At 43.7% G+C, this 23587-nt stretch overlaps 1 protein-coding gene across 3 annotated transcripts; it reads right to left on the bottom strand.

The window, feature by feature from the left end:
• Positions 1–269: 269 nt before the first annotated feature.
• Positions 270–22482, bottom strand: LOC131103276 (syntaxin-binding protein 4). Of its 3 annotated transcripts, none has more exons than XM_078797202.1 (21): positions 22156–22482; positions 19669–19742; positions 16904–16999; positions 14584–14653; positions 14441–14515; positions 13376–13455; positions 12721–12844; positions 12502–12643; positions 10516–10622; positions 10286–10427; positions 9579–9651; positions 8442–8530; positions 6850–6946; positions 5880–6007; positions 4976–5068; positions 4376–4441; positions 3935–4132; positions 2899–3015; positions 2639–2688; positions 2447–2559; positions 270–2047 (listed from the first exon to the last, which is right to left on the bottom strand). In XM_078797202.1, exons 1-21 carry the CDS (start codon positions 22200–22202, stop codon positions 1968–1970), a joined length of 2061 nt encoding a protein of 686 aa, XP_078653328.1. In that variant the 5' UTR covers positions 22203–22482; the 3' UTR covers positions 270–1967. The 3 variants fall into 3 exon arrangements, with proteins under 3 accessions (XP_078653328.1, XP_078653327.1, XP_057905383.2); XM_078797201.1 differs by having other exon boundaries at positions 2899–3018; positions 22156–22479; XM_058049400.2 differs by having other exon boundaries at positions 270–2014; positions 2899–3018; positions 22156–22476.
• Between the last annotated feature and the right edge of the window lie 1105 nt (positions 22483–23587).

Here is a 23587-nt window from a genome sequence, read left to right as displayed (position 1 = left end):
GAAAACATTGTCAGTCAAGCATAAATGTGAAAATGTGGTACATGGTTATCATCAATGCAGCATCACAGAAAAAGCAGACCATTTTTGGAGAAATTAAATATTTGAAAATGATTGTAAAATTTTAAAAATATTTATTTTTCAATATTTTATTTAGAATATTTTTGGATTGCAAATTTGGTTAACCATGAGTGTGCGGGTATCCACTGTAAGAGAAGCAAAGATGGTAGGAGCAACAAATGGCATAATAATAGTATTGGGAAATAATCAAGTCCAGTAATTGCTTTATTACAAAAGTGTAAGAGAAAGAATGAGGCCACAGCAAAGATGTCTGAATGACAGGACAGTTTTTGCGGAACCGTTGATCGTCATGGTGGATGATGGCTATCTAAGCAAGATGATGACAGCAGGAGCAGCAGTGACTATTCTGCGAAAGTAAGGTCCCTCACAACATGCATTGATGACTGAATGAATATTGCTCATGATGTTACATACCAGCATCCTTCACATATTACACAGAAACAAGACGGATGGAAAGAGGAAGACTGATTTTTTAAAAACCATCTCTTAACAGCAGATTGTGGTGCGTTATAACTTCAAACGGATGGAGATTGTCCCTTTACATGCAGTTGTGTGTGTGTGTGTGTGCGTTGAGGTCATGCTTAGGGTGGGTGGGAATGTCCCACTATCTGAGGGCTGCCATTTGCTTCCATTAGCATTTATCACTGCAGATCCATATCCCTATGATTAAAATAATCATTGTCAAAATATATCAGCAATAGTGCTGTACATCTTAGAAGATAAGAGGTATAGAAAATGGATGAATGGGTGTAAGTGACGTCTAGGAAACACTCAGGAGTGCTTGTCATGTGACAGTCATGTGACTATCCCAGGCTACGACTTCCCCAAAATGGCAGTGTAACAGGTAAGCTAGCTCATTTCCAAAAAGTTTTTTAACCAGGAAAGCTCATTTGAAATCCATGTCGCAATTAAAACGTTTTAATGGGATGTCAAATATTACAAAGCCACTCTTCTTACTATATTTCTCCAACGAGTTTAGAAAAAAACAAGCTACAAAATCAAGGCAGCATGTCTCCCTCGTCCCCAAAATGGCGGGGTGTCATGTACGCTAGCTTATTTCCAAAAGCTTTTTTTGCCCTTAAATCGATTTAACAATTATGATTCTTTAATGGGCAATGACATATGACAATAGAATTGTACTTACTCTATTTCTTCAATGATTTCATAGAAGAAAAGCCACAGAAGCTAGCAATCTTTTAGTCTTAACCCATAAGAAGCTTTGGTGAAGCGTGTCCCCAAAATGGCAGCGTTTCGGACATAACACAATTTAAAAAAATACTTTATGCTTTAATAGGGTGCCAAATATTATAATTCAATTCCAATTTTAGCTGCAGTATGATGGCAACGACTATGTTATTGTGCTTGTTGTGAGATAACTATGAAAAGTCATTAGTCAAAGATCATTAATACATGATTGAAAAAACGCATTGGAGTGAGGGACAACTGTAGTCGTATTTTAGAGGGGAAAAACATCAGAAATGTCTCATGTGTGCTCCACTTGGTCTGTGGTATATCGCCATCATTTTACTTGAACTGGGCGTGGGTTCTTATGGGTTAATTATTTTTAAATGGATGCAAAATGGTTTTCTTCCTTCCAGCCCTAGTCATGCTTCAACACAACATGGAGATATGTGTGTACACGTCCAAGTCCATTGACGGGGAGATAGATCATTAAGTCAGTCCAAACTCTCAGCAGAAGCCGTATTTTAGACGGATGAGGTCTAATTGGATGTGAGCAAGCAGCTTTGGCCTGAAATTGTTGTGTTCAATCTCATCAAGTAGTCTTGTGATCAGGTGTGCAGGACGGCGGCGTAGGCGCCGTTTGTCGAGTGGGAACGCTTCCTTTCAGCCTGTGATTAGTCCACTTCTTCATCACTCCTCCCTTTGGCTCACATGCAGTGGGGGCTGACGTCTGGCAACAACTCCTCCTCTGTCACTTTGTTGTAAGGGCAATTAAAATCATGATGAGCTTGGTGCCATGCAAAGGAGTAAATTAAAACACAAATCACACTCATACCAAAGTAAGTGCATCGAGTGCCGGCACGGGACTAACAAATGCTTTGATTAAAGGCATTCATCACAAAGGCTGTCACCGGCGACAACGCTATTTTTAAACTACCGTAAGTCTTGAAGTGTTTGTGCAATGAAAATAATAAACTGTTTGTGAAAGGAGAGTCTTTCCGGTGATGCACACGACATTGTGGTAACACAAGGGACTTTAACAAATAACAAACATGCATGTTAGGGCCTTGAAGGACACCCTGCAGAATAACATGACCATACTGAGAAAAAGCGCTGCAGTGTCAGACCTACACAGCCTCTAAGATGTCGAGTAATCTTTAAAAAGTACAGCTAATATATTAGCTACCTGTGTTGACATCCTGCACCAGCACTTTGGCCTCCACAGCCAGCTGCAAGGCGGTGTCAGGAAGTGCTGATGGGGTGTCTGGACTGTCTGCGGCTGGTGATGACCTGTTGCTCCTGATGGAAGAAATGATGGTCCAAAATAAACAGCAGGAGGCGTTGGTGAGTTCATCATTTGGTGAAGAAGGTGTCTTACCCAAGCTCCCCTCCAAACAAGCTGGGTGTGGTTAGAACCTTGTGGACATTCTGCGGACAAAAACAAAAACGGCGGTTAGTTTGCAAACGCAGCTCTGCTGCTCCATGCAAAGCATCTGCTCAACATTTCTTTTTACTCTCTGGATATCTCATGCAATGAAAATGCTAAGTTTCATATTTTCCCCCACATTTGATCACCTTTGCTGCCATCATTGCCCTATCGATGCTTCCTTTCTTTGGACTAGAAGAGTGCATCGGTACCTGTGCAAAGCCCAGTAGTCTCTTGTTGGACATCTCAAGGTGTTTCCTGTTCAGCTCAGACTTCCTCAGCTGGAAGTCCACGGCAGTCAGCCTCCGATTCAGCTCTTCTACCTCCTCCTGCTAAAAACATGTGACTCATAAGAACCAGGAGTTTTTTTCTTAGTGGATTAATCCAAAGCTAAAACCTAAAACCATGCAGGCATGTCCAAGGTGTACCCTAGGGGCCATTTGCTGCACACAGCTGTTTTTTATTGTCCTGTGGCACAATTTGACTGCTAAATATTTCATTCATTCATTCATTTCCTACCGCTTATCCTCATGAGGGTCGCGGGGGTGCTGGAGCCTATCCCAGCTGTCTTCAGGCGAGAGGCAGGGTACACCCTGGACTAGTCGGCAGCCAATCACAGGGCACATATAGACAAACAACCATTCACACTCACATTCATACCTGTGGACAATTTGGAGTCGCCAATTAACCTAGCATGTTTTTGGAATGTGGGAGGATACGGAGTACCCGGACAAAAACCACGCATGCATGGGGAGAACATGCAAACTCCACACAGAGATGGCCGAGAGTGGAATTGAATTCAGGTCTCTTAGCTGTGAGACCTGCATGCTAACCATTTGTCCACTGTGCAGCTCGGCTAAATATTTTTTTAAATAGAAAATGATTAATTGAATACCACATAGATGGGTTGTAGGCATACAGTACATAGATTTAAGCAGGTTGCATTTACCGTATGTATAAGAAAATGCAATGGAAGATGGGATTACTTATAGAAGAAGAATAAAGCACTACCAACGTCATTGTGAATGGAAATTGCTTGCCAGGTCGGCAGTGTGAAAAGAAAAGGATTTACTGCGTTGAGAGTGAAAAGAATGTTCCATTAAGGCCAGGCGCTACCTCGGTCACAGCTTCAACTCTTGTAGCACCATGCAACATAGAACCTTCCTGCTGTGCAGCATTTCAATTGTGCTCCTTCCATCATCTTGTGGTGCGTAACATGCCAACGTAGAGACGGGAAAGCCTCATTACCTTGCCGGTTTCCCCTCCTCGTGTCTGTCGTTTGCCAGCCAGCTGGTTCTTCAAGTCTCGGATCTCGGCTTCCAGCAGCTGGATCACCTCCTCATAGTCCTGCTCGGCACTGCTCGCGTGACGCTGGCCCGCTTCCGCCTCGGCCGCCTGCAGACGACTCTTTAGCCGGACATTCTCCTCCACTGTCACGCACGCTTTCTTCAAGACAACACCATGTTCGTTGCTCAGTCGCTACACTCGACTTTCATCTTTATCATATCTTATATATATATATATATATACCATATATATACCATATATATATATATATATATATATATATATATATATATATATATATATATATATATATATATATATATATACCGCAATAAATACCGCATACACACTCTAAATATGTATGATCTACAGACAGGCTTCTTTTCTTTCATTGTCTCATACCTCAGAGGTCTTCTGCAGCTCATCTTCAAGGCTTTTCTTACGACATTCCATGTCCTTCAGCACAACCTGTCAAGGTCAAAAGCAAAAATAGAAATTGAAAACCAGAAACTACATACCGTATACTATGTACAGTAACACTATTACATTGAAATAAGCAAAACCTACACAAGGTAAATGACTTGGATGAATGCTTTATATGGGCAAAGACTAATCTCATCATTCATTCATTCATTTATTTTCTACTGCTTATCCTCACAAGGGTTGCGCGGGGGGTGCTAGAGCCTATCCCAGCTGTTTTCGGGCAAGAGGCGGGGTACACCCTGGACTGGTCGCCAGCCAATCACAGGGCACATATAGGCAAACAACCATTCACACTCACATTCATAACTATGGACAATTTGGAGTCACCAAATAACCTAGCATGGTTTTGGAATGTCGGAGGAAACCAGAGTACCCGGAGAACACAGAGAGAACATGCAAACTCCATACAGAGGGTGGGATTGAACTCGGGTCACCTAGCTGTGAAGCCTGCGGGCTAACCACTCTCCACCGTGCAGCCCTAATCTCATCAATAAAGAAAAAAAAAGTGATGCTGTTGACCTTGAGCTGCTTCATCTGGCCCTGCAGGTGTTTCACCTGCGTCTGAAAGTGCTCCATCTCCTCGCCGCTGTAGCTGCACTCTGATTCGTATGTCTGCAAGACAAGATATTCCACATTTTCACATCCGCCGAAGCCCAAAGTGCCAGACAATAACAGCTACTCATTCAAATGATTATGATCAAGTAAAACTGATGGAATGACAGCCGTGCTTTAATTGTTGTGATTATTGTGCTTTGTCTAGGGATTGTGGCGAAGCAACGAGGCAGGTGGACGCAATCGGGAATTAATCTAATTTGGGTGGAAGTGGCTCAGGAGAAAGAGAAGTTCGTCCAGAAATCTGAGGTCTGTTGCACATTGGACACCATGGAAAGCAATAATCGATCACATTGTTATCACGTTCAACTGCACCCACTGTCATCACGTGTCACCATGAATTTCAATCACTGTAGATAAAGAACTTGACATGTTGCAGTTATTAGAGCATGTATATATAAAATACATAAATAGAAATACACATATCGAAGATAAGTTATACAGTCTGATGGAGTTATATTTACACACTTTCACATAAGTTAAATGGATTCATAATCACAGTGCAACTACGTTTTTCTGAGCTGTTAGTGTTGATTATATGGATGTGTACTACATTACCCAGAAGCACCGCTCCTGCTGAAACCTGAAATTTACACAGTAATGGTGATATGCTAATTAAGCAAAGAATGATAATGCATGATAATGTTAACTTCCATAAACTGCTTGAAAAGAGCCAAGAGAAACTATATTCATTTATGATTAGTCTCTAGATTGTTGCCACAGCCCAGCCTGTTGTTTTTTCTTTGTTTGTAGGGTTTTTTTCTTCAGGGTTAAAAGTGAAAGTTTTGCATACGATGAGAGGAAGGCTTACTGGCGAGTGAAAGGCCGACGTGTCCATCAGGCTGGCTGCTTCGTGACAGGAAAACATGAAAGGTCCCGATCCCAAACTCAGTTCTTCCAGGTTGTCCTGGAAAATACTGCGTGTGGCCGCGACAAAGTCTGACAATCAGAAAAGCACCACAGAGAGGAAAAGCTCATCCATCACATCGCCGTGGACACCTTGTGTCACATTTAATTTAATTTCATTTTCTACCGCTTATCCACATGAGGGTCGAGGGGGTGCTGGAGCCTATCCCAGCTGTCTTCAGGCGAGAGGTGGGGTACACTTTGGACTGGTTGCCAGCCAATCACAGGGCATATATAGACAAACAACCAGTCACACTCACATTCATACCTATGGACAATTTGGAGTCGCTATTTAACCCAGCATGGTGGAATTGCACTCGGGTCTTCTAGGTGTGTGTTTTTTTTTTATTTAAAAAAAAATGCATTTATTTAGTATTCTACACTGCACACGAGGTAGCAGTAATGTTACATTGACACAATAGCCACTGCGGAAAGTACCGGAAGCAAAAAAAAAAGAACAATAAGGAACTCTCCCAATGCTAACGTGTGTGAGTCTATTTTATGTCCTATTTTCTGATATGTCTACTAGTTTGGGTCATATGAGTGTAAATGTGACTATAGAGGTGTTATTCATGTCTAGAGGGTCTGATGTTTCTACTTTGCAGAAATTCACTCATTCATTGGTTGGATGTGGAAGAACGAACCGCCATAGATGCTGGATGCTGGTACTGTATCCTCTTACATGTGTGTATTGAAAGCCAACACTTTTAGGGAGGAAAGTGCGGACACAGAGCAAGGTCATGCTAACACAACGAGACATGGTGGCGTACGCGTCACAGCTAGTCAGTGATGTAGCTTGTGATTTGACAGCCACTCAACACAGATCTGTCACAGATCTGCCACTGATGTGTGTGTGTGTGTGTGTGTTTAGGTACCTCCATAGGCCACGGTGCCCTGCGGGTCTGTGGTCAGGTTCTGTCGCAGCTTCTGTCTTTTCTCATCTGTGACATCCAAGCCAAGGAAGGTGAGAGCCTGCAAGAGATGAAGAGAGCACGACACTCCTTTGCTGGCACGGTACGCATTTTCATGACTAGTACATGCACTGCATGTTCGCCATGCATGATTCTTTCATTATCACTCACTTAACGATATCCAACTGATATCGTAATTATTGCGGCATAGTGATAAAGCTGACAACAAATTGCCCCAACAACCAATCATTTGGAGAGATTACCTATGCTGTGTGGGTGAGCAAAACTTTAAATTAAAAAAAAACACAGAGCAGACAAAACACCTTATCAGGCACCTGAAATACCAGCGCCACAACGTTGACTCTCACAGTGTGTTAGTAAAACACTCAAACGCAACTAACGATTCTAAGCTAACTGGAAAATCAAGGCAACATTGTGGTGTACACCAGGAGTAACAGCAGTGACTGGGAAATTTGACAGTGGGGTTTGAACCATCGACTGCCTACTGCCCGTAGGTAAGGCACATTAAATGCTCGCGCATCCCAGGGGATGTGGGAGCGAGACAAATCACCTCATGGCTGAGACTGACATGTGGCAAAGGATAAACTATGTCATGTGATGCTAGAAGGAAAGTGAAAGTGCTAATCGAGTGCGCTGTGAAGTCGCATACGTAGAAATGAAGTGTGTGAATCTATTCCAGCAGGCAGTCACACTGCAAGATCAATAATTCACAGAGAAGAACGCTCAGGGCTTGTGAGCATTAAAGAGAAGCTGCAGAAGAATCGCAATGAGAAGAAAAATCCATGAGTACTTTCTGACATGATTCATCAACTTGGCTATGGGGGTGCTGTCCCGCAGGTAAACAAAGATGGCGGCGCACAAGACTGAGGATGTTTACAGCCAATCTAGTCAAGATGTGAGCCATGTGTCAAGTTCTGGTTTATAGCGACATCCACCTTGGTGACATGGGGGCTTGTACGCCAGACTGGAACACAGTATCCAGCTGCAGAGGAGGCCAGGCTTGTGGGGACATTGGAAGCACTTTGGCACAAGCACCCCTGCGTCAGTCATGACCGACGGGGGTGAGCAACTGCTACAATGTAGCGGGAATCAAGGCTAGTGATGGTGCCGAAATGTTTGGGAACGCTTGGCCTCCTGTGGAAGTACACTAACAGATGAGGACGAGTCGAGGGACTGAAGCGTTATCTATAAATTGAGGTACGGAACGGTGATGATGGCCTAGCATCACACTCCTCCGAGTTAATAAACCTTTCCCGATGGCTTCACTCCGGGTCTTCTAATTCCACGTCTCATGCCAAACATCTTCCCAGAATTCACACTTGGAAGTTGGTGTTTGCTCCATCAGTTTTCTTGCAGTCTCGTCAGCCAATAAGTTTTATTCCGTGAGTCAAGGAGATGGAGCAAGGACGAGAGGAGGAGGGACAGGAAGAGAAGGATTTGTGCTCTTTGCCAGATTACCCTGAAGCAGCGTCACAGCGTAAACATTCTCATTCCAATATTCCACAGCATCACATCCTCTCTGACATGTGACTCACCAAATCCAACTTGTCTGATTTGAGTCGGATGTAGGGGTCTAGTGTGATCTTGGCTTTGGTGCCCGTAGGTGACCTCTGGTTGACTGAACCTGGAGAGGGAGAGGACACATTTAGGTCACATCCACAACAACACGGCTATTTTGCCCTCACTGCTGTCTGCCCACATCAAAACACAGTCACCTCCTCTCATGCACCTTTTAACCAATCAGAATCCTGGTGGCAGTCACCAACAATAGGGTACTGATCACTTTGTACTGATCTAGTGGTTTATGTAGTTGTAGGCTGTGCACACCTGGAAGTAAGGACTGGAGCAAATTAGGATTTGACCAACTGTAACGTTCTTTGCGCCAGATAAAATCTTGCCAACACAAGCTGGACTTGAACAAACGATGCCAGCCGTGTGACGGACATAACAGGCTGGGATATCACAGATCATCTTTAATAATGCATGGACCTGATATTGTCTCAGGATTTGTTGGAGGCGGGCACTTGCAGTGATCAAGGGTTATTTATTGTATGAGTAGGGGGGCGGAGGGGGAGAGGTATAAAATGATTAAAAAGAGGGATGGCGCCATTGGCGATTATAGATGAGAGGAAGGGGACGCTGAGAAAGCGTAGACAGCATCTCATGCTAATTTGATGCCTTTCACCCTCCCACATTCGCTTGTTATGGCAACGACAACATGATTCTATGCGTGTGTGCGTGCATACAAGTGTTTGTGTGTATGTTTATGAAAGTGCTAGCGGCGAAAAGCCTCATTCCGCCAAAAGGATTTCCACTCCTAAATGATGTGATGATTGTCAGACTGGCTGCTGTGACAACTACCCTGCATTCAATCATGCCACCCCACCACCACACACACACATACAACAGTCGATATGATAAACATTTCATAATCATTCCAAGGTCTGAAAAACACAGAACCCAGACCCATTGCTGTTTAACATGAATTGGAAGACATAACTGATGTTTTTCTAAAATCCTCCAAATAAATGGCAAAGATGTGCGATGTTACATTGGTCAGGAAAGTAAAGGAATACATCCCATTATTCCCACAATTCCCAGGGCTGCTGGTGGCACCCATGGGTCTGGGTTCTTATGCCTTCAAGGTGGCTTCAGGACACAAGCATTGACACCTGAAATGTGGATATCTGGCGGACAGATGTCAGGGGAAGGCGAGGACACTGACGGTGACTCCTCTGCACAGATCTGCAAAGGAATAGAACACATCTTTGAAGTAAGTACATCAGCCTTTCCAGCGGTACCAAAGTGTTTGTGCTACAGTCTACGGTCAGGCGTTCAGCTTGAAAATAACAAATACACATGTCTTTGGTAGCGAGTGAGTTAATTACTATGAAGTTTTTCACTTTACATGAGCGTTTTAGCTTTAGCTTTGGCCCTTTTAGTCACCCTAGGATTTTACAGACCAGCTGTAAAATGAATCTAGCAGTCTCAAGGATAATTTCCAATTTATTTCAAACAGGAGTAGATGCAAGCAATTACAATGCCAGCACTGGAGACAGCAATTCAACAACAAAGGTTTAGCCAAATCTAATAGATCTACAATGAAAAGGAACCCTGTTCCGCTTTCTTTTATGACTTGTGTCTAAGAGGTGGGTCAATCGCTGTAAACTTCCCTTTTTTTGTTGTTAGGGTGTCAGGCATCAGCCCATCAGAGATTAAAATGGCGACATGTTGAAAATACAAGTGTTTGTATCAGCCAGGATGGCCTTCTAATCGTGTGTTATGTTTCCGTTATGAGCAGAAATGTTTTGTTGAAAGCAGAGGGAAAATATTCCATTCCTAACAGTATATTTGTAGTCCGGTGCAGAAATTATCAGACCTCAGGTGATCGGATGTGGACTTTTAAGCGTCCAGAAGTGTAGCTGTTGTTTGCTGCTCGCTGGACGCCATTATGGAGAGACGTGCTGCTTGGGAATAGTCCTTTCCCAGGAATGAAAGCGATCTCCACAGTGATTTCCTGACTGGGAACAGAACGCATCCATCCCAAATGTTAGTAGTACCACATGTCCACATACATGAGCCGCACTGAGCAGTCCAGGATGCACCCACCTGAATTTGGCTTTGTTCAGCATACCTTTGGCCTCCTCGTGGGTGACGCCGATCAAGGACTCTTTGTTTATTGCAATAAGCTGATCACCAGGCCGTAGACGCCCATCCTACACAACCCAGACACAAACAAGGCCTTACGTCCAAGCAAACAACATGATTATGTCATTCTTGAATTGATGCCACTTGCATTTCATACTAGTTACAGTATTACTGCTTATTAATTGGGGGTGCATGATAATGATATGAGGGAATTATGACGTCATACTGATAAATCCAACAACATTCAAAATAGCTCTGATAACTGAAAACTCAGTACAGGTGAGATTACCTGTGCTGTGCAAATAGAAAAAAATCCCATCAAGCACAAAAAAAACCTTCTCAGCCACCTGAGATACCAGCACCGCCGCCCAAATACATTGCACCTTGCTGGGCCACAGCAGGTGGTTCCTCTCCCTCTATACGGTACAGGCAGGAAAAAAAGGAGCACTTGATTTGGTCACCCACACAGGTAATCTCACCTCATCTGAGCTATTTTTTGGTTTTATTAATATGATGTCATAATTCCCGCATGTTGGTTGGATACCTTGAAGCATCCCTTGAAGTAGGCATTGTTTGGTAATACTGTCTTTATTTTGAAGTACGGGTGAAGCTGACAGTGTAATAATGTACTAGTATGCCACATTCTACCACTTAACATACAGTAGAAACGGGGTCAGTCGCCTGTGATGGTAACGTGGTTCAGCAATATTTGACACTAATCTGAGTGGCAAAGCTGCAAATGTCTGCATATGCACAATTTCACTCCCTTTTCATCTCCGCCCTGCCTTCCACTGTGCACTCACTCGACTTGGGAAATAATACGGCCGTCAGCACTAGGCCCTTGGATATTATCAGCTGATATTAACATGACAATCAGATCATGGTTTGCTTTTTCTGCCTACGTTGAGATTGGTGTGTCAGTGAGAAATAGTAATGGGAAACTTCCTTTTACATCCTTTTGAGAACGGAGTGTGTTTGTATTGGCCAAGACGGCCTTGTGATTGCGCATCAATCTGCTGTCAATTCTGCTGTCAACAGGCTGAGGGAAAATATTCCATTCCTAACAGGCCTTGTTCTTGAAATGAAAAATATTTGGTTCATGACAATCCAGGACTGTTAGGAATGGAATATTTTCCCCCCATTGCCAATAACAGAAACTAACAGTCCTTTTGAAGACCGTTATCATATACAAATATTCCATTCCCAACAACAATAGTTCTCAATAGGACTGATTTATGTTTATGTTGTTGGGAATGCTCTTCTATCGTTAACATGACTTGTTGAAAGCAGAAGGAACATATTCCATTCCAAACTGTCCTATTAAGGACTGTTGTTAGGAATAAAGGGAAATATTAGATTCTTAACAGTCTCCAATAGGACAATTCCTTATATACGTCCACCTCCCCGGCTCATGAAACTCAAACTTGTCGCACCTTCATGCTGGCATTAGCGAGAGAGTCTAGGTTTGAGAGTTCCCGGGTTGTCAGAGCTCGGACAGGAACAAGAAATGGAAAGGAGAGTTGATTTGAGGCAAGGAGCAGATGTGTTGCTTTTTCCACGGGCTTAATACATTCATAAAAATTCAGCCATGCTTTTCCCTTTAGCTAGCAGCAGCAGGGTAAGTGAACGAGTTACCCGCGAGTCCCCGTTCAGCAAAAAAGTTTTGAACGACCCGGTCAATACTCGAACATCACTGTCGCCCAAATTGTCCTTCTCGTTGTTGTCATGGTGACCTATGTATGTACTTTTTGTAAAACCTGGTTAAACTACTCAGCTTTCTTTCTCTGCTTTGGGGTCCAAAACTGGTCAGTATGGACACAAAACACATGACGGTATGCTCATAGCTGACACAGCTTTCTTCTTCTTCACCTTTTGAGTCTTCCGAGTCATCTGAGTACTCTTAGGTTCAGTAGAAAATTTTGAACAAGCTGTTGGCTGTGGTCTTACCCGGTGGCAGTCCCCCCCAGACAGAACTTCCTGGATGAAAACTGCAGGTCCATCCGGGCGGTTAGAGCCCCCTCCCAGGGTGATGCCCAAATTGTTTGATCGAGTAACGGAGATGAGTTGAATCACTCCCTCACCAGGGTGACTGAGAACAGGAACACATCCGCCCTTCAGTCTTTGAAAGAGCCAGGATATCCCTGTAACCTAACAAACTTCTCCAACCTGAGCGAGCGCAGCATGGAACCACTGCTGTTGTATGCGTTCTGGCCGCCAGCTGGGCTTAACAGCAACGGACTCTGGGAGCGAGACGAGGAACCAGACGATGTACTTTCCAGGCAGCGGCCTCCTAAGGGATTGGGAGAGAGGATCAGATATACTGTATTGCTGTCATTGAAGAAGAAGAATGATCATGAGCAAATAAAATGATCATCACTAGTTTGGCTCCGAATACCAGACTGGGAGATCACAAACCAAAGAGTAGTAGGTCAGCTAATCATGGCCACATTGCAACGATGGTGAAGCAACATTCATCAGTAAAAGCCAGATGCTGCATCTCCACCTGCTACCCAGCGCACAAAAGCGTGTTTGCATGCTTTAGCCTGTCTTAGCAAATAAATACCAGCTGGCTGCCTCTTTACCCACGGAAGCAGATGTTGGCAATTGTGTAACGGACAACTGCACTTGTCATAAAGCATTTTTAAAGGCTGGACGAGTTACTTTACCTTTAGGCTCAGGTCTGTTTAAAGAAAACATGCAGCGTGTAATTCACGTGTGCACATGTATACATATATTTTCTCTCCCATCATTTTATGTGCACAAAACACTAGTGGTGAATGTGAGCAACGTTATCAAATGGACAAAGCAAGGATTTGCTTACCTTGCTGGATGGGGGAGTTGCGTGTTGATCCTGTGCTACCGTTGGAGCCATATTTCTCCAGGAGCTCAGCAAATTCTTTCCTTTCAGGGCAAGAAAATGTCAAAGAGACTTCATCACTACATGGCTGGAAGTGTTTGGCATCTGGTCTAAAATTGCAAATAATCAAATACAGAAAGTCAAGATCACCAAGATCAATCATGAATGTGAGCAGAAAAGGTTGGTTGCTGGTGTGCATAATTGAAAGGTTTGGTTTGATGTAGTCTGGCCTTCATTTAAGTGTCATCATTAGTCACATAGAAAGTGCTAAGTACTTTGGACTTTTTTACAAAAAAAGAGAAACTTGGAGAAACTTTGGGGGAACACAGAGAGAATTGCTCCCCTCTGCAGATCCATACTTTTGGATTGGATGGTAGTCAGATTAACACATCTTCAGAAGAGAGCAGCCTGAGGCTAAGCGTTCTCTGCTTTGGTCGGCTGTCATTGCAGAGCAGCACAAAGCTAAGCTCAGGGGCGGAACAGCAAAACTCAGTGCTGACACCTCTTACTGTATTTGAGGAGATCGTGAGATGAGAATAAATGAAACATTGGAGCCTCAAGATTCACTGTTTTATCTTCCTTCATTCCTCCACTGAAGCAGACGCTCTAGGATTTTGCGATTGCAACAATTCACACAAAGTCAACCAACCCCCGCGAAACACAGTATGTGCGGTTGGCCTCGTGACAGCCTGACCAGTCCAGTTGGCCTGAGAATACAAGTGTACTTTGTTGCTGGTAGCAAATGCAGCTAATTTAATGTTGAGCATTTAAAATGTAGCACTGGGCCAAGATCGGAGATTTGATTTAGAACTGTCAATCAGACCATAAATCAGGCTAAAACATTCAATCATCAACATGAATTGTCTTGTCATATTCCCTCTGATGTACCGTCTCTCAAATGGGTTGCATGCATGGTCTCTTCAGAAATGTGCGCAGACCAGTGAGGCAAGTAGATCCTGTACTTTGTTGGAAAAAAAGCCTTTCCCTTCAAAGACAGAGATGCCGTAAACGATATGGAGCTCTACTTACTTTGCTTCCTCATCTCTGGCTATGAGGAGGCGCATGTGATTGGTGGCCGAAGCGGCTCTCAAGACATCCACGGCTCTGTGCAACAAAAACATATATTTTACAAATAATGGCAGAAAAATAGTCGGGAGATATCACTGAATTACCTTTCACTTGTGACACCGATTAAACTTTCCCCGTTCACCTCCAAGATCTGGTCTCCTGGCAGCAGGTTTCCTATCAAAAGTCAAACATACAGTAGGTTGTTTATTACTTCCAAGTATACTGTAGGAGTGCCAGCTTAAATGTATTACTGTAATTATGTATAACTGATGTATTAACACATCAGAGTCTTCGGCTGGCACCCTGACCCTGATGAAACATGGCCTCAGTATCCACAATGAGCACCCTAGCTTCCTTAGCTTATAAAATCTGCACCTTGAAGGACCACCCGCAGCCTACATACGTACACACCACACCCTACCATCACAATGGTCCAGCTTCTCAGTGGGAACTCTCTCTGCACAGTTAACAATCATGCCAAACCTTAATGCAACATCTTTTATTCGGTCGCCTTTTGATACCTAAGGTACACTTTAACGCTACTGTCCTATTGTTTGTCATTTTGAGGTCACCTTGTCTTAACGACAATCCAGTACATTGACCATTGACTTGCTTGGGTGATTCTGAGACTAACTCCATTAAGCGCTAATCCTCCCTTGATAGTGCAGCGTGTTCTACTGCACAGTTTTAGGGAGTCCAACTTGAGCTGCTTCTCCCAAAGCTAATCAAGTCTCCCCACAGAAATCCGGTTTAGGGTTATGTCCTCTGCAAACCCTGCTCACTAATGTGGCAATCTCCTCTGAGAGGACTATCGACTGTCCAACCCAGGATGGTCTTAACAAGAGTCTCCATCAACAGTGCAAACCACCTCCCTTGGCTGTGAGGAACATTAGTGCCAATCAGAAGCTCCACATCCACATTGATTTTAGGCATCCAATACTATTTTGTGTAAAGATCTAAGTCAGTCACAAAGAGGTCTGAGCTCAATCCAGCCACTTCCAAGCCTGACATCAAGTAGGTGTCAACCACTATCTCCTGTACCGCTGAGCAGAGAAGAGTTCTTGTTTTCCTACATTTCAGATTCAGCCTATTCATATGCCACTCAGTACAATACCCAGCTTTACGTCCATGATTCAAAAATGTAAATGTAAGCAGTATCTCTTCTTGCACTGTACTCCAACAGGCAATACAGGGAGTGTACATACAGTGGTGGTGTTTGCCAGCCCCAGTTAAACCACAGGACTGTACCGAAACCACAGCACCTTCTCTGGTCATTTCCAAGCTTGGGCTAGCGTGAACCACGGAGAGGACATGTAGCAAGGTGGGGTGCCGCCGACTGCACACTTTACACACAAAAGGCCTTGTGTAATCTTTACTCCAGTGCTCAGTACTATCATCTCAGTGGGACAATTCCTGATGTTGACGAAGGACGTTGTGGTTGTTCTCTCGTCCCTCCTCTGGTGGTGAACCCCTATTGTACTATTTTCTCTCTCTCTCTACTCTCAGCCACTCTACTCTGTCTCTCCATCTCTGGTTGAGACAGATGGCCACCCCTCAGAGCCTGGGTTCAGTTTCAGGGTTCTTTCCTAAAGGGGAACTTTTGTTGACTTGACTCATGGCTCCTCCATCCTCCACCTCCTGACTGTGAGGCCAACATGCTAAACACCCGACCATGGTGCGGCTCTTGAACTTTTTCCAGATATTCTATTTTGATTTACCTGTAAATAATGATGGCATGAATAATAGCAACACAAACAGTAGCATAGAAAATGTATTTCATCACAAAAGCAGTTAAAGGCTCAGGTCTGGAGAGTAAGTCGGTCATGGTTTTGTTGTGGTCTGTTTTATTCATGTTGTGTCATTCTCACGAGAGGAAACCCAAAAACATTGCCTCTGTCACTCCGGATGAAATCAGGCAGACTGTGTCTAACATTCACGTAAATCCCATCCAGCTGGAAAGCACACATACAAACAATCCTGCTCTTCCTGCATGCAGAAACATTCAGGGGAACGTAAACCAGCACAAAAACCTTCATGTCAAGTTCATCAAGCGAAAACAAGGACAAGCCCGGTCATATTCCAGGGAGACCTTAAACTCTACTAGACACAGTTTCTGTTAAGCAGGACACTTTCAATAAAATCAGAGAGAAAAGGGTTAGTTCAGTTATAAGAGCCCACTGATTATTTTCCTGCTAGTTAATCTGCTCCATAGATTTGAAAGCATCTGCTTTGTTTTGTTCCAGACATGTTTACACTCGGTAATGAGCATCCAACATCATCAGACGCTGTGGTCGTGACAGGTGACACCAAACAATAACAAAACATTTTCCATAACCACAACTTGAACCACTAAGAAGCTGGCAATGTGCGCACATGGAAGTAGCATGGATGAAACATGAAAAAAAAGCATGGTAGAAGCTTCACCGTCACTAGATGCAAGGCCCCCTGGTAGAATCCTCTTCACGTAAACTCCAAACTCCTCTCCCGTCAGCTCCTTCACTCCTCCAATCACTTTAATTCCTGTTGGGAAGACAAATCCACCACGCCGCATTTCTCATCAGGCCTGCAGCATCAAAGGCAGTCAGATAGATAACGTTAAACCCCATAACGTTGTGCTTCTCACGACCAGATACACATAAGCCATAACGTGCTTTTTAAAAAACAGATTGAAGTGTAGTTTGTGTACACCTAAGGGTAATTATTTCACACCTAAAGGCTATTATTTAGTCCTTAGATTAGTCCTAATTTTTTTTTTTTATCGGTTAGTCTGAGCTATTTTTAATGCTGTCAGATTTATCGCTATGACATTATAATTTCCTCATATCAGTGGGATTATTATTGTGCACCCCCGCATATATATGTATGTAATACAGCCATACAGTCATACAGCCATATACAGTACAGTACACAGCCATGCAGTATCCAGTCATATTATATATTACTATGTATAATTATATATATATTACAATTATATTATTATTAATGTCACCATGTCAAACTCTTTCAAGCCTCTCTACCCTTTCTTTGAACATTTGGTGTACCTCTGTGTGAATGGGGATAGTTTTACTGGGAGTTTTCCATCTAAATCCAGCATTACCGATGATTGGATTTTCCACTCCATAAGCAGAGATGGCAAATGTGCATTTCCAAATAGATGGATGTATTGTGTGAAGTAGTCAGTGTGAGACAACAAAGCCAGTGCTGCTGTTAGCATTTAAGCATTTAGAGCAGCCTTGTAAATGCATCACATACCTTTGGGGGCTCTTTGGCCTTTATGTGTTTGGACAGCGCTTATACTTACACGTGCAAAAGTATAAGCTGCTTTGCTTACTACCCCTGTGCTGCTTTTAGCACACACACACACAAGGTTCACATGCTGATGCACAGTACATGAGTCATTTCCAGTTTTTGTTGCTTGCAGTTAAAACTTCATATCACAGCAGCCAAGCTGTTTGTTATACACGCTGTACACATAATGTACACATTATGCACTCATTAAGCGTTTCAAATATTGGGATTCATAAAATGTATGTTTTGGGGACACATGTGCATACCTTTGTCTATCTTTGCCAATTCTATTTGATTTGTGTAGTCAATCCAATAATTCTGAAAGCCAAAAATGTCAACACAAAACACGATTTTATACTTTTATGATGATAGTTTTTCAGGTGCATGAAACACCTGTAAATGCATATCAGTGATGAATGAAAGGATAGATGAATATTTAAGCTTCCCGATTGTTGCCAAAGACGCCACCTTCCCGTTTTTGCTAGGAGTTATTCCTTGAATGTTTCTCTCACCTTCTTGATGAAAATGATTATTTTGCAACCGTGATCAACAAGAAAAGCATCTTGTGGCATAACTGTGTTCGCTAATGAGGCTCATTTGTTTTTTAAATGTGAGCAAAATATTGTCACATGCTAAAATAATATATCACCTGTGCCTATTCACAAGTACAGTAAGATATAGCATATAGTGTATATTCCAAGATAATGATGCATTGCAATGGTAAGAAGCCATGTAGAGATAAAAACAACAGCAGCTCTCTGCATTCTTAACCCAGTGGAGTTAAGTGGGTTAGGGCTTTACACCATGACCTACTTTGCATCACAGGCAAACACAGTGATACCGAGCAGGGATACCTCCACTCCACCACACAGAAAATCCCTTTAAAAGTAGTACTTACATTATTGGACATAGGGCTGCACAAAAACACACTAGCTCCCTTCTCACTAACATGCAATCTCATTTCTGTGGAACAACAGTTTTCTATGATCCTTAACAAGCTGTATCACAAAAAACACTGCCTCCAGAACGAGTTGGCTCCACCGCCATGGTTCTACCCGCTGATGATGGCGTCATGTATTGACTTTCCAGTTGAGAGAACCTCATCTGGGTCCTCTCACTGCAGAGCAGCAGCCATTCTACTTTTCTCCCTGGTGACAGTGCTTCTCACCTTCTCTAAGGGAGAGCCCAACCACCCTATGGAGGGAACTACTTTGGGCCGCTTCTATCCACCATCTTATCTTTTTGTCACTCGCCAATGCTCATGACCATAGGCGAGGATAGGAACGGAAATCCACACGTGAATTTGTCTTTGGGCTCAGCTCCCTCTTCACCACAGTGGAGCCATACAGAGTCCGCACCAATCCACCTGTCCATCTCGCGTTCCATCCTGCCCTCACTGGTGAACAAGAACCCGAGGTACTTCAACTCCTCAACTTGGAGCAGGATCTCATTCTGGAACAGGAGATGGCACTCCACCATGGATTGAGTCTTGGAGGTGCTGATTCTCATCCCGGCTCCGAACTGATCCAGTGAGGGCTGAAGGTGATGAAGCCAGAAGGACCAAGTAGAGACCCGATCCTGCAGCCACCAAGGCGGATCCCCTCTGTGTCCTGGCTGCACTTGGAATTGACTTTCTTTTTCCTTTATGACGTCAGGTGAGCGGAACCTTCCCGTAGTGCAAGTTCTCATCTTGCTTCACTTAAAGTGAGCGCTGAACAAGGAGATGATCAACACACACTTCACTTGTCCACCAACAGTCACAGAAAAATATCTGTTTTTCATGAGTTTGGAAAGACTTGATACACAAAGTTCAGCAAGACTTTTTTGTGATTGCTGAGAGACGTCAAGTCAAGCGTGGTTTGTTTTCTTGTGGAATTCAAGCCAAAGTAGTCTCTACTCACCCAAGCCGTTCTCACAGTCTGTGAAGTCCATGGAATGAACACTTCTGTCTGCACCGTACGGACCCATGAGTGTCCTGAGGAGAGAAAACGTAAAACGTAAGTGATCCTTCAACTAATCAAGCAATGGAATATGTCCATTCACAATTCAACCTTACTTTTTATTTCCCATATTTACCTTTTAGGGACGTATTCATGGCTATGGCTAGCTTACTCCCCCAGCCCTTGCTCATCCAATCAGCAGCCAGAACGCAGTGTAGATGCACTCACTGACTTGCGGTGAGTCATACTCTTCATACTCTTTGATAACGCACATATCCTCCACTTCATTAAAAAAAATTGCAGAGCTTGGAGTCAGAGCCGTGGGTTGCTGACCACCGGTCTAATCTAGACCATGTAGGATAATGTAGGATACATTTCTCATGATGAAGTTTAAAATAATCAGATTGTTGTTTTCTATGCTGATGCACGTTTGACAGCAGAGAGACTGTTTCCCTGCTTTTGGCATACTAGCTTTGACTAGCTCCGGTTCCCTGATAGACGCAGTGAGTGTTGCTGTTATTCCTTTGCTGCGTATGTTTACTGAGGATTAGACACAACAACAACATGAGGCGCTTCTTCCAGAGAGATGCGCACTTAAACACAGCCTTCCAAAGACAAACAAGCATGTGTACTTCGCCAACTGATCATCAAGCTTTTACGTGTTTACCTCCACCCAACAAACACTTTGTCTCATTACAAGCTACAGTGTTTATCCACTGCCCACAGGGAATAAATATGGAAATTAGCTACAATATTTCCATGAAAATGTTGATCAACATGCAGCTACGTCTTTCTAATGAAAATTTATCAACAATCTCTCCTCACAATAAGTCAGACATTGGTGTACACTCCTTGAAAATGAATAATAACAAGAGATAAGCATATGAGTTTTGCCTTTCAAATGCTAATTGCTAATTACTCACATACAACAACATCAGACAACATAAGAATAGCAACAAAAAAATGCAACCATTCCCTTTTATTACATACAATTAGCAAAACCAAGTAAATCAGGCAAAATAAGAAAAGCAAAAAGTACATTTGAGTGTCATTCAAACACTTTGGCTTTTTGCTCCCAAGGCCTACCTGTGTCCAACAGCTGACTTTGTCACATACAATATAAACATATTCTATTTATAGATACTGGCTGTCAAACGGGGGTCATCCCTGCGCACGCTGGGACTCCAACCCGCAACCGCGTCCCTCCCAAGTCCAGCAGCGCTAGCCATTGAGTGAAAAGGCCTGGTCTCCCAACCCACCCTCCAGTGCAGCTCTTAAGGCATGGGTGATGTTTACACACGTCCATACTACTGTAGTAGATGTGCATTACATATATTTCAATAATAAACCAACTATCTCATCATGCTACCTTGCTGATGACAATGCTCCATCTGCCTTTGTGACGCCACAGAGGTCTCTGGCAAACCTTTCGCAGTTTTCAAACGTTGGTTGCTGATGTTCTGATAATGTTTTTTGTGCTCAATGAGTTTCTTCACCTGATGCTCACGGAGCATTTAGGTACAACTGGCACATGGAATGTATTCCTCTTAAAGTCAATGTTTGTTTACAAGTCGGCACAGAGAAGTTACGACAGGCCCTTAAAGTCACAGGCAGGAGACAAAAGGAGAGTTTGATTTGCTCACCTCATTGGAGTTCTTTTGAGCTATGTTGACTTATCAGATTTATCAGTATGATCATTCCCTCATATCAGCCCCATAATTATTGTGCACCCCGAATAATTCATAATAAATTGTGTATAGTAAAACACAAGCACAAAGGCCCATCTTAATTGTCGGTACATTTCCAGCTGTTGACAGTGAAGCAAAACATCACACACCAAACTGAAAATGTGGCAAACTAAAAGACAAAGCGTTTAGTGGCTGTTTAGTCAAGGCATGCAGAAACAACAAGTGCTTCATCTTTGGTTTCCTGTTGGCGCCAGCACACCTTTTGACCAATCACGTGAGCCTTTCACAGAACAAAAGAGAAAAAACGACGACTCGTTCACTTAGAAGAGCCGGCTCTAAAAGCCGTTGCCTTCGCGAACAACCCATCACTAATCCGCCCACCTTTACACTCATGATTGACACCATGGATTCAGTTTTATAATAACCCATTTTGGTTGAATGGCATAAAAGGCATTTCCCGCTACATGTAGTGCATATTTCCAAACTTAACAGACATGTTTTTAATCCACAAAACGGCTTTTGCAGGCAGACTAAATCCTCCCAGCTCTTGTTGCGCACAAGCAGACGACAGATGGAGGAAAAACGAGCCGCTGATTGACACGTTAAACCTTTCAAAAGAAGCAAATATTCCAAAACTGAACGCGGCCCATTTGATAAGAAAGCGAAATTGTACGTTAACGGTGGGGGACGCATGTCGTAAAAAGGTTGCTGTATTTGTTGCCATGGTGATGAAAAGTATGTGCCATGCTGCGTTGTTTACCTGCTGATGATGACCGCTCCTTTGTACATGACGGAGAAGGTTGGCATCTTGTTCCTCGGATGCTCGGAGCTTCCCACTGCCTCAGCCTCCGACCAGCAGCCCCATGCTGGTGTGTGTGCGCTAATTCCCGCTAACCAGCGGCACGCCGCTCACATCTCCCACCTTCATCCGCACAGTTAATCTCTTACGCAACCCAAGTCCGCGAACATGAAAAAAGGTGACACGCTGAGAATTATTTAGCCCATCCCGTCATCTTTGGATGCCTGTTGGACGTAATGAGCGCCGCAGTGGAATGAGTGGACGTACACATGCGCAATGCAATCACATTGCTCCTAACAGTGCGAAAGAAATGTGCATTTATTGTGTCAGGTTCGGAGGAATGTTGCATCAGCGCTGGAAATGATGCTATTTCGTCATATTCCAAATGAATACAATATTTGTGTCCAAATAGAGAAATGATCCAAACACCATCAAACATGCAGCTGGAAAAACCCCATAAAAGATCAAAAACAAATGCAAAGAAAATTAAAACTGCAAGCAGTGATGAGCGGGCTCGAGCACCCCGACGCGCTCGGGGGTACGCGCGGGTCGGGGGTACGCGCGGGTCGGGGTCGCGCGTGTGACCGTACGAAAAACCGCGGCGAGCGGATAAGCGGTAAGGGAGTCACGGCACTTGCAATTTTCCGCCAGGAGGGGGCGACAGCGGCGGCGAGGCGGGTGCGCGGTCACGTCCCGTCCGACACCGCGAACCGCCATAAAAAAATTCACGACGATCGGACCACGCGGTAGGTCCTTGCGGCGGATATACGTTTCCGCCTGTGGGTGGCGCTATAGAGTGGTTGGCCCACACGGTAACGGACCGGAGGGTACCCCGAACCAACAGAAAAAATTAGGGGCCGATCCGACCGTGCGTAAGGAAGTTACGGCAGATATACATTTCCACCAGTTGGTGGCGCTATAGCGTATGTACACACACAGTCATAGACCAGAGGGTACCCCAGACCACCAGAAAAAATTTGGGCCTGATCCGACCATGTGGAAGGAAGTTACGGCTATATACATTTCCACCAGTTGGTGGCGCTATACAGTCGATGTACACACACAGTCATAGACCAGAGGGTACCCCAGACCACCAGAAAAAATTTGGGCCTGATCCGACCATGTGGAAGGAAGTTACGGCTATATACATTTCCACCAGTTGGTGGCGCTATACAGTCTATGTACACACACAGTCATAGACCAGAGGGTACCCCAAACCACCAGAAAAAATTTGGGCTTGATCCGACCATGTGGAAGGAAGTTACGGCTATATACATTTCCACCAGTTGGTGGCGCTATAGAGTCTATGTACACACAGTATAACAGACCAGAGATTGACCCAACACACCAAAAAAAATTTCAAGACAATCTGACCATGAATCAGGAAGTTACG

This window comes from Doryrhamphus excisus, linkage group LG16 (assembly GCF_037039965.1).
Source record: "Doryrhamphus excisus strain RoL-2023G ecotype Guam linkage group LG16, RoL_Dexc_Guam_v1.1, whole genome shotgun sequence".
NCBI classification, from domain to species: domain Eukaryota; kingdom Metazoa; phylum Chordata; class Actinopteri; order Syngnathiformes; family Syngnathidae; genus Doryrhamphus; species Doryrhamphus excisus.
The sequence above is the reverse complement of the archived record's forward strand: the minus strand, read 5'-3'. Positions and strand labels throughout refer to the sequence as shown.

Excerpts from the sequence above, each read along its gene's own strand:
- LOC131103276 (XM_078797201.1), bottom strand. The coding sequence starts at position 22,202 with ATGCCAACCTTCTCCGTCATGTACAAAGGAGCGGTCATCATCAGCAG. Across the intron at positions 10,428-10,515 it reads CTGAACAAAGCCAAATTCAG|TCAGGAAATCACTGTGGAGA; the intron begins GTGGGTGCATCC and ends TTCTGTTCCCAG. Across the intron at positions 6,008-6,849 it reads GGGCACCGTGGCCTATGGAG|ACTTTGTCGCGGCCACACGC; the intron begins GTACCTAAACAC and ends TCTGATTGTCAG.